The sequence below is a fragment of the Nansenia antarctica genome (genome assembly GCF_963989245.1).
Source record: "Nansenia antarctica genome assembly, chromosome: 7".
Lineage (NCBI taxonomy): Eukaryota > Metazoa > Chordata > Actinopteri > Argentiniformes > Microstomatidae > Nansenia > Nansenia antarctica.
In genome coordinates, this window is record NC_137677.1 from 57,127,259 (window position 1) to 57,138,664 (window position 11,406).

At 43.3% G+C, this 11,406-nt stretch overlaps 1 protein-coding gene across 3 annotated transcripts in view; it reads right to left on the reverse strand.

Annotated features, from left to right (window-relative positions):
• fmnl2a (formin-like 2a) overlaps positions 1 to 10,968 on the reverse strand; it is a gene marked incomplete at both ends in the record, with an annotated part of 51,389 nt that extends 40,421 nt beyond the window's left edge. For all 3 annotated transcript variants that reach the window (XM_080535723.1, XM_080535722.1, XM_080535721.1), the window contains one exon: positions 10,858 to 10,968. In XM_080535723.1, the coding sequence (XP_080391849.1) occupies positions 10,858 to 10,968 (111 nt within the window). The remainder of the gene's footprint in view (positions 1 to 10,857) is intronic.
• Positions 10,969 to 11,406: the final 438 nt, after the last annotated feature.

Sequence of the window (11,406 nt, forward strand, 5' to 3'; positions counted from 1 at the left end):
GGTCTAGATGTAGGGTCTAGATGTAGGGTCTAGATGTAGGGTTTAGACGTAGGGTCTAGACGTAGGGTCTAGACGTAGGGTCTAGATGTAGGGTCTAGATGTAGGGTCTAGATGTAGGGTCTAGACGTAGGGTCTAGATGTAGGGTCTAGATGTAGGGTCTAGACGTAGGGTCTAGATGTAGGGTCTAGTCTTAGGCTACAAAAGAGTTTGGACAATACCATCCGCTTCAATTCCAATGAAGGACAATTCAAATGTCATATGAAATAGGGAGTACAAATACGGCTTGGGAATGGGGATAAATGGCTTATGAAAGTAAGTAGTCTACTTCTATAAGGCCTAGGTCTACTTCACACAGGCAACATGGAAAACTGTATCCTATATAAAAAAATAAATAGGCCTAATAATAATAATAATAATAATAATAATAATAATAATAGACGTAATTTGCATCCCACAAATATGACAATTGGCATTACAAAAGATGATACACACTTAGTACAATTAATTTCACAGCAGAGGACCCTTTGCTTGAAATGGAGAATGCACCACAGTGATACAGTTTAGGACTGGCACTACCAACCCCTAGCCTAATCGTTTTGGACAATGTAATCTGGTTTGTTCTATTTTTCACATCATACCATGACACAGCACTGCAAACCACAACGCAAACTCTGATCTAAGATACCTAGCCTACTACATCACCACCATCAGACGGACTGACACACTACATGTCAAGACTACTGCTACATATGCTTTCTGAACTTTTATATTGACATGATATCTGATCTGAGTAAGAGAGCATGCTGTGACAACATAACTTGAGAAAAGGAGCTCTTTGCAAGCCTTGGTCCATCGACCGTAAATGTTCCTTCTCTGAGGTACAGATCTGAAGCAGATTTATCTCTCTGAACTTGACACAACCACAACATTCTCGTAAAAACCTGCAGAAATCCCAATAGGAACATTGAGATTCATGATGAAGCCCTTTGATTGAACACGCCAAGGTCTCATCATAACAACTGTTTCATTACAGTTTCATTATTGACAGGCAGGCCAGAGCATAAATTCCTCACTGGCAGAGCCCTGATCTCAATGACATTGCCACGCTTCACAGACCCTGGTGGGAGCCTGCTCTAAGTGGTAGAACCCAGGGGTCTACCTCTCCTTCACACACACAGCTCAACTACATCAGACCCCCCCCCCCCCCACACACACACACACGCACACACCATTTTACTGCTGGGTAAACAGGCCCTGGCTCCAAAGAGCCTTGGGCTCTAATACTGGGCAGTCTGGGAGCCATTACGGCCCTACTTCCAAGGCTGCACGTGCACACAGGGCCCATCCCAGGGAGGCATTCCTGACAACGTCCAAACCATGGGTGGTGCGCGGTCTCAAGCCAAGGCGGCGCTCACTCGTGAACACGGGTGTTTGGGTTTCATAAGGAGAAAATGAGGACACATTACAGTGACCAATAGCTGGGCGGTTTAGAGTAGCCTGCGTATCATTTACTTGGGGGAGATGGGTTGTTTCACTGCACAGCCTGGAGCTTTCATTAGAATATGGTAGAGCTAGACTAATAGAAAAAACGCTGAAGACCAAGACCAAAACCTTACTTAACATGTTGATTGATCGAATCTGTACGTCTGGAGGATCTCCTCATTCAACCCAGTAATGACACACCTTTGAGGGGGGGGGGGTGTGCTTCGAGTATGGGCTTCTGGTCAAACTTGAGATCTGCTAAATAGTTTCCCCTTCAGGCATAAACTGTGTGGAAACCTAAAACATGCTGTCTGTCTGTCTGCTTCGGTTCCCTGATGTGGAAAACACTTAAAGTGAGCGGAGCTGTTGTTTGGGGGTATCAGATAAATAACCCCCAGCGCATCATATCTTATAGTAGTGGACAGCAGCCTGGCACCTTATTGGCCCGCTTGTTTTCAGAGCTGTCAAATCACGTTAGTCTCTCGGTGGCTACATCACTGCTTCCAGACCGGTCTTGGCAGCACTGCTAACAGTTCTGACAGCGCCAGGGGCCCGATTCTGACAAAGGGACCTGGATTACAGATAAAAGCCCAGGACCCATTAACCCCTAATACTGGCCCAGTGATCCGGCTGACATCAGAGAACCCGTGCATCTCTGACGAGAGACCTCTGAGGAATCTCTGAACAAAGAGCAGTAAGAAACACATCCCCACCCCACTCCCAAAGAGACGATTGATGCTCTCTGACCTGCAGGTGCAGCATAGAAATGTGCATGTGTAGGTCAGCCTATCACAGAATCTAGGCATATAGATTTATATCGCCACGGTGGTGGTTTTATCAATAGAAGCCAGTGCTAAACGAACTTTGAAAACATCAAAACATGGGCGTGTTTTTTATCAAAGATAAAAAAAAGAAAAAAAGAACACTACCCCAAAGCACAGCCTACCTCTTTCACAAATAAATTAGAGTAGGCCCAATTCTAGGCTATTTCAACTGAAAAAAAAAAACATAAAGGCTAGTGACATCTTAAAAGGCAATGGAAAATGCACTGGCTTGTATTCAACTTGGCTTGTATTATTACCTGAGCTTATTTTCAAGGCTGGTGTCAGATACGATACCACACATTAGAACAATGGTGGTAATGCTATTAGAAACCGGGCAAATACAGGCTTAAGACTTGTTTGGTACTCATTGTTTGAGAGGGGCAATGAAATCCCAGTCGGGTAGCTAGGTAAATACTGTGCTCCAGCCTGATGGCTGAGCATGATGCTTGTGGGGGCCCAGGGGGAGAGACAAGTCTTTCTGTCCAATAATCCTGTAACAGATTGCTGCATTGTCTAGGCTAAGGAGCCGTCACTTAGGCCTAATATCAAACCCTGGTAAGTTACATTCAAATTCACCGGGACTTCTCATTTCCAGTGCAGATGTTGTTTTTGGCAAGACCTTATACCTAACAAAACCCTCATTTTTAATCGGTTAAGAAAAAAAGAAGAAAAAAAAGCGCTTCAAAAGGCAACAAATTACTAGGGATGCTCCGATTTATCGGCCACCGATTTAAATTGGCCGATTTCACTCCAAATGACTCGATCGGTGATCGGCAAAAATGGCCGATCGCAAAAACCGATCTTTTTTTTTTTTTTCCCTGGGGAAGACAGATAACTGAACAGAAAACATAGGAGGACGTAACAGTATGTAAACCATGAAGGCCACGTTTATGATGTCTTTTATACAGCCATATCGACTGACTTGGGCTTCAGGCCCTAACTGGGTGATAGGCCAGACTTTTACTATGCCATAAAAATGGGTCTGCGTTTGCTTGGTGCCTAATGGATCAAAACTTTTGTCTAAAAAGCAAAAAATATGTAGGCTATCCAGTCAGTAGGCCTACAGTTTTGTATTTTTTTTAAAAATCGGTATCGGTATCGGTTGATCTTGAGGAAAAAAAATCGGTGATCGGTATCGGCCCCAAAAATCCAGATCGGAGCATCCCTACAAATTACTAAAGACAACCCTGGAGGTTGTGCATCAGTCAGGACTGGGGGAGCCCTCAGGACTGAGGGAGACTCAGTCTGCGAAGCCCTCTTCAAACACCTAAATATTTCAGCATCGGTGGCACCAGGAGGTCACAACTACTACGACAGACAGAACGGTGCTGCACTCAAAATAGAGAAAGCTACATTAGGAAAGCAGCTGATGTGGTCATAGTCTGGCTGAGAGGGTGAAACAAAGGCCACAGACTACTTTAACGTACCAAATGTAGGCCTACCTGTGGCTAAAAGACCGTAGACAATAGGAATCTTAGAAAGTCAAGTAGACAGTTTTGTCATTTTCTGTGGGAGAGTCTGAAGTAAACAGTCCTTGACATCGGAATATCAACACAAAATAAACGAGGTCTACCAGATAACTAAAGCTGGCACCACAATTTCTGATTCTGGTTGGTCAATGTCTGAATGTCTGTTTGACCTCAATTTAAGTTTGTCCCTGTTTTGAGGGAAAACAAACAATAAGATTCAATCAAAGTTCAACTTAACACCATGAACAATACACAATAAAACACGTCAGCCTAAGCCGAGTCTACGCAAAACATAAAACCATAAAACATAGGCCTGGCAAGAGTTTCACTTTACCATTTAAGACAGCTGTCACCTTGGCTTGGACCCTGCACAGAACCACCCCATAATGCACTCCAAGAGTGGCGTGGCGCCAACTGTGACTGTTCTCTCCTATCGTGTGGCCCTTGTTGCTGCTGAGCTCCACTGAGGACTGGCTGTGCACTGCAAAAGGAGTCAGGCCTGACCATGCCTAAGTTGCGTCACTCACCCTACACCTGCTCCTTATAGTGGACCCGTTGCCAAGAAAAATATATAAAATGGAGTAAATCAAATCAAATCAAATCAAATGTTATTTGTATAGCGCATTTCTTACAAGATGCAACTCAATGCGCTTCAAAGGAACATAGGGATGCAGCTATTGTAATGAAAGTTGTCAAAACCCCATTTACAAATGCTAGGCCTACATGTTTTCTGTTGGCAACCTTTCACCTTCATGGTGAAACATCATGGTGATTGATTGGTCCATTGAGATCTTGACATTCAAGCACAGATCTGTCCGACTGGTAATTGGGTTAGGCAGGCTACATTGTTCTACAAAGACAGAAGGATGCCAAGCTAGAATTCTGTTAAAAAATACTTCAGTGATCCAGATCTCAATGTAGGCCTAGAGTTAGCCTAGCTTGCTGTTGACTTCAACAGAGGTAAAAATAAATTAAAAAATTAAAAAAACGAATTAAAAAAAACAGTGTGGAAGTGCCTTTTACATTTTACATTACAGTTATTTTATATTACAGTGTGCCTTTTACATTTTGAAAGATTATGTTTGCCTCTAGATTTGGCTTCATATTGTGTTAGATTAGATATCTTATGTCTGGCTATTACTACAGCATGCCCTCTGTACAGCCCACTCTCAACAGCATTGTGGAAAATCTGACAATAAGCAAAACCACCCCCAAAGGCGTAAATGTCAAAATTGAACAGAGCACAACAATAACGATTCAAGCCCCCGATGTTTTCGACCCAACGCAGCCAAAAGTCTGGTTCCCACACAACCATCTCATCCTCTGCCAGCAGAGCAAGTAAGAGGCCTTCAAGCGCTGCTGCAGGCTTTAAAAAGCACATCACACACACCACAGCAGCCTTGGGACTTCTGAGGGCATGGACTGCCCGAGTCAGCTGGGCTGGATCACTTATCACTACAGTAGTAGTTTATGTTCAACTAGGCTATGGCTAATTGGTCAGGGAGCATCCTGGAGCTCTAACACGATGTCGCCAGTTGCCTCTCAATCAAACCCTTGAGCCACCCCCGGAAAGCCCCCCCCCACCCAGCCCCTCCACCAGTGATCGGAAGCAGCAGCCTCACTCCTCAGTGTAGTGGACCTGCCCCCGGGGACGGCCACTAGCTGCCTGCCGGGTCTGGGTTCAGTGCCAGGCTCCGTCCACTGTTTTCCACAGAATAAAGAGCAGCTCTGTTCTTCAGGCCCTGCTGCACGGGACTACGCTACTGTCAGCCCTATGCTGCTGCACAGAGAATAGTCATTGTTCTTGACTTTAATGAAGTCACCGTGAAAATGCAAAGAATGTTGGTTATTCATTAGTTTCTCCTTTACCTTTGGGTACGTTTTCAAAAGATAGGCCTGGGCTAAACTAACTGGTTATGGGGAAAAGGGCACGTTATGGCTTAATATGACTGTCTGGAAGAACATCCAAGCTCAGCCAAATCAGTGTTTTGTTTTGTTCAAATTGATGTTGTTGAGGTAAAACATAGGGACTCCCAATAAACTCTAGGAAGGAAAGGAAACATACTTGAATAGTCTACTGGGCTGAATTCAAATTCTGCATCTCCGGGAGAAAAAACTACAACAAAAAAGATCATGGTCCTTTGGCTGTCATTAATCAAAGCAGCTTATAGCCAATGTAATCTGGGCAGACTATTGAGATGACCAGCTATAACAACAGATAAGCCCTTGGCCCCCATATGGCATTTACACAAGTCCCAATAACTGCCACAAACTTCTCTGGCAGATCTGTGTGCTTAAGCAGTTTAGCCAACTCTTCTGACTAACGTTGTCATGCCATAGGCCTCCATGCATTGTGTTTGGCTTGGCAACGGAAAGCACAGGAGTTGGCTAAAGACCATCCAGATCTGGGACCAGGCTAATGTCAGAAGGAATAGTCTACTCAGCAACGCCTAAATTAAGATACATCACATAACTCAAGGTTGGTGATGGTGACCACAATATTTCCATGAGAAACCCATGGTTATAGGCTTTTTGAAGCAGAGGAAAATCAACTAGGCCTAGGCCACATTTTTGCTGCACCGAGTCAACTTCCTGTGTTCTCATATGATGCATTCACATTAGGCTACATGTGACTCACATAGGCAAGATTGGAGGTTTTCCAATAGGGTTAAGCAATACTAGTGCAAACCAGAGTAGGCTTGTCAACAAAAAAAAAACTAGCCTAAATGCCTCTTTGTGTCTGTTGCTTCATTCTCTCTGAAGGATTGCTAATTGATAGTGTTGTGTTTGATGAGAGATAATTACACAGTGTAGGTGGAGTAAAGACAATATTGACAAGCAGGCCCTGACGACTTTGCCCTTCACAAGAAAACTGAAACCATGTCCTACAGCCGAGTAAACGCATGGCAATAGCCACTCTTCTAACCTCCAGTGCAAGCGATCTCTTTGATTATTTCCCCTGTAGGAACAGGCAATAGCAGTGTCACGGGTGCTATGGCAACCACACAAGAGCTTCCAGACATGGTCCCTGAGTGAGAGAGACTACTAGCCTAAATGCCAAACATACCGCTTTTCCCCCTTGGTGTACCATGACAAATGAATACACTTGGTTTTCAACAAAGGACTTGTAGTTTGTCTTCAGGGTCAAGGTCACATGAGAAACACTTTCTCTTATCTTGGCAGAGGCCTTGGCATGCCATGCCAGTTATGTCTGGGCCTAGTTTAAATATCAGCCATAGCTGTAGGGATTCTGAGTACACTAAAGAAACAGCTTGATATGGTGGGTTTTTATATGTTATCAATGGAAGCTATTCATTCTGAAAAGAGAAACAGCAGAATCAGCAAGCAGAAAAACCTTGACTTTAAGAGGCATATTAGTTCTCTAAACTTCTCAATGTAGCCTATATTGTTTAGTTGTGTCGACAATAGTCCTTATACCTGTGTAGTTGCACTGTACTTTTACCTTGGTGACCATGTTGCACCAACAAGGTGTGACAGTAATCAGTAATTAACTTGGAATTGCTAGTGTGCTTTTGTTAAGGGCAAGTAAAAGAAGGAAGGACCCTTTGTTATTCCACTTGTAACACACTTCTTTACTCCAATAACAATACTACGTTGCAGGAGTGCATCATTATTACAGAGGTAGAACAGCAACACAGGGGTGGATGTTACCAAATCAGTCAAGCATGATAGTCCATAGGAGCAGTGGAGTTTCTTTCTTGGGATTTTCATCCTGGCTTCACTGATGAAAGTGGTCTGGAAAGGACAATAGCTCATCTGTGAGGCCACATTGGTTAATTATAAGGCTGTTGGGTTCATAGAAGGTGCTTCTCAGAAAGCACTGCATGGAGCCAGATGTGTCACTGCTGGAAATTACAGGTATAGAGGTCAATCCTTTTGATGTTATCAGATCCATTAATCCGACTGTTCCCTTACTCCATCAGCAAGTGACATGCTAGGTTTCGGCAGCTACAACGACCCCCTTGATCGCTACTGTTCCGATTAGCACTAGCCTTTTATGCTCTAATTATTATGATCTAGGCTACATCTAGGGCAACCACATCAGTAGCAACTATTGGATAGTCTACTCTATCTGAGAGGAGTAAAGCATACCTTTAGTGCTATCGATGCTTGGAATGATTGGAATGAGCTGGATAAAATAAATGATCAGTTTATAAGATAGCATCCAACCTACCATGATTACTTCAGCCTGCTATCTTTAAAGGGGCTTGCTGAAGCTTAACCTATGGTTATCAATCAGTGATGCATGATAGGCCTAAGGCCTACGAGGTAGATCAATGATTGTGGGGCCAGAACAGATGGTGCATCTTTGCAATCATTACCCTTTCAGGCTGAAGTGACAGCTCAGGTCAACCGAGTCACACACACACTCGGGCAATTACTGGAACCGGCCAGCAGGCATGGACGGCTGACATGCATCAGGGTTTTAAATAGCAGTAAATAACACTAAGTGATGTGATTAAAACAGTAAACTGTCCTAATGCTAAATGGTTAGGTACCAGGCCAGAAGAAAAGAGGACATCATCCTGGCAGCAGGCGGGCAGGAGTTTCCGGGCATGCCAGCTATGCTGAGAAATGTTCTAGCTTGGCTAGTTATAGCTACTCCCACCTCCCCATATCCTTCACGTTGTTTGTGACATTCGCAGCACTGGCTTGTGTTGTGTCACCAGGTCCACGTGTATGCCCTGCATCACCAATGTCGGTGCGTAGAATAATCAGGTAGAAGGAGGAGCATCTGCATTCCTATTGGGATCTAGGCCTAGGCCTATATGAATGGTTATGGTGCCACTTGGAGTGTATGGTATGTATAGAGTATGGTTTCCAACTTGGAGAGTACCAGAAGTTACAAACAGCAAGCTCCATGCAAATAACTTAGATATTAACATATTATAAGGGTTAGGGTTCCAAATTTCCCATTACTCATTTGTTATCAATGATCGACAGTGAAGTATTCTGGAATAAAGTGATATCCTCTCCATGTTCCTTCAATGATATAGTATCCTACTCAGGAGGCCAAACAACAGTTGAATAATACTGTTCCTTTACTTTGTTTGGTCCTTTTGTTGGGAAAAACAGACCCTTGGTAACCCCAGGCAACCCTTGGTATTCACAGATCATGAGACGCAGGTGATCCTAAAAGCAGACAGGATTAGGAATAAGGACCCAATCCCCTGGCCGTGTGACGTCAACTCTCGGGCCCAGCAGCTCGCTGCCTGCCTCCGACACAGAATGGGCCTGTCATCTGCCTGTGACGCGAAGCAATTACACTCCAACTGGAACACTGTGACACGCATTAGCGAGTGACTCCCATGAAAAAAATAAACTGGCCTCCATTAGGTAATAAGAGGCAATAGGGTTTGTGGCCAGTCAGTTGCTCTGTCAGCAATCACACCAGGAAGGAAGGCAGGCAGAGAGAAAAGCAGTTTGACTGTTCATTCTTAAATGTGTCTTATTTTGGTCATCCCTTCCTACAGCTTAAAGTCACATGACTCTAACCATTTTTAAAGGTCTGTGTTAATTGTGACCGCCCAGGTCTCGGAGGAGCTGCTTGCGTTTACTGGAGCATTTGGTCAGACGACAATAATGTCTGACCCACATTTACACAACCTGAGAAAACCTGGCCCGCGCAGCCCTCCACTGTTCTCCCATTTGTGTAACTTGTCTGGAGTGCTCTGGACTATAAAGTTAGTGACGCTGAAATAGCAGCCAGCTAGATGCCAGCTAGACTCCTCACTAAATCAAGCCAATTCATGTTTGTCATTTCAATGGAATGCATAATTAATTACAGTACGCTGTTTTAGACACATTCAACTAAAGGGTGGCGTAGGTACTGAGGGAGGGTTTTGTTGTTTTCAAAACATTCTAGGATGCTGAAACACTGACACTTGTGAGGAGCCAATGTGTAGGCTTAGAGAATATGGAGATGAATGGAGGAGAAATCAACTTCTAATTTGCCAGACAGCTGTTCAGCTGGTTCTTTGAGTAAACAGGTGGCTAAACATCAATTTACAGAAGCAGCAGGGCTGTAGCTCGCACAATGTGGGGGTTACTGAGAGCAAACACTCAAACTAGACATCCCCAAATAAATCCCAGCCAAATCTCTTTCTGTAATTAGCCTAAATATTTCCCCAATGAACATCTTACATTTTGACCCATATGGGATGGGCAACTAATCTATGACAGGGTGCATCTGCTGCTGAAGGACTCAAATGACTGAGATTTATGGCAGAAATGAAATGAAGCCAACTTGTTGAATATCATTAATATACATAACCTACAATGTGTATTAAATCCTACCATCAAATATACTCCCAAACTCCCCAATTTAAAGGATGTTAGGGTAAAAAAATGACATACTTTGATTAGTTGTGTGATTTAGCTAGACAAATAATCAAATGTGCATTTGTCAATGTGGTTATAATCCAACCAACTGGAGTAGAAAACCAGGCCTGTCCCAACTCAACTCATTGGGTTCTTTTGATGCAGATCTAGTTTATCATGTGGCCATGTAATCAAGAAAGTATAAACAAAGATATGTCTCATGACCTTTCATGCTTAACGTAGAGATAGTATGATTTGTTTTATATATTATATATATATATATTATGGCCTATATATATTCATATATATATATTAATAGACGTGTATACAATGTGTATTAAACCATACCATCAAATATACTCCCAAACTCTAATTTAAAGGATGTTAGGGTCAAAAAATGACATACTTTGATTAGTTGTGTGATTTAGCTAGACAAATAATCAAATTGGCATGATTTGTCAATGTGGTTAATCCAACCAACTGGAGAAGAAAACCAGAACATCAACATGTGGTTCTCAAACACAAAAAGGTTTAGCATTTGCTAAACTCAAACACAAAAAGATGAACTGGCATGGAAGTCAGATGGTTGGAGCTAAGGTAGCTTAGTGGTCAAGCAGCACAGCTGTAACAGCGCAAACGAGGCATGGCGCAGACAAAAGAATGGGGGAAACTAATCTGAATAGCTAAAAGTTAGTTAGTTAAAGTTCGACCAGAAAAACTGTGTGTTTAGTTAACCTACCAGGACGACGGCGAACCTTTCCTCCAGTTCTCCCGGCTCGGGCATGGGGAGTTTCAGCGGCATGTTGTGTCTGAAATCAGTGTGTTGGTCCATACTCCCTGCGTTCCCCATGGTTCAGATCTATCTAAACGTGACTCTCAGAGTCCCACTTTATTATCCACTTCAGAGATCACTGCAAGCAAGTCAGACAAAAAACCAAACAAACGTATCCACCACCTCCAAGCTAACGATGGACTTTTCCCAACTGTTTTACCCTGGCCTGGATACCTCAACGTAAAAACACATGGGAGAAAAAAATCAACATAGCGCGATGATGGATCCCAAGAATAAAAAAACCAAACAAACGTATCCACCTCCTCCCAGCTAACGATGGACTTTTCCAACTCCCGTGTTTTTAAATACCCTTGCCTGGATACCTCAACGAAAAAACACATGGGAGAAAAAAAATCAACATTTCCGATGGATCGCCAAGAATCGAAGAGTCCTCGTGAAGCATTTTAGAAATGTGAATCAATGGAAGGACTTGGGAAAAAACTTGATACGAAGCAG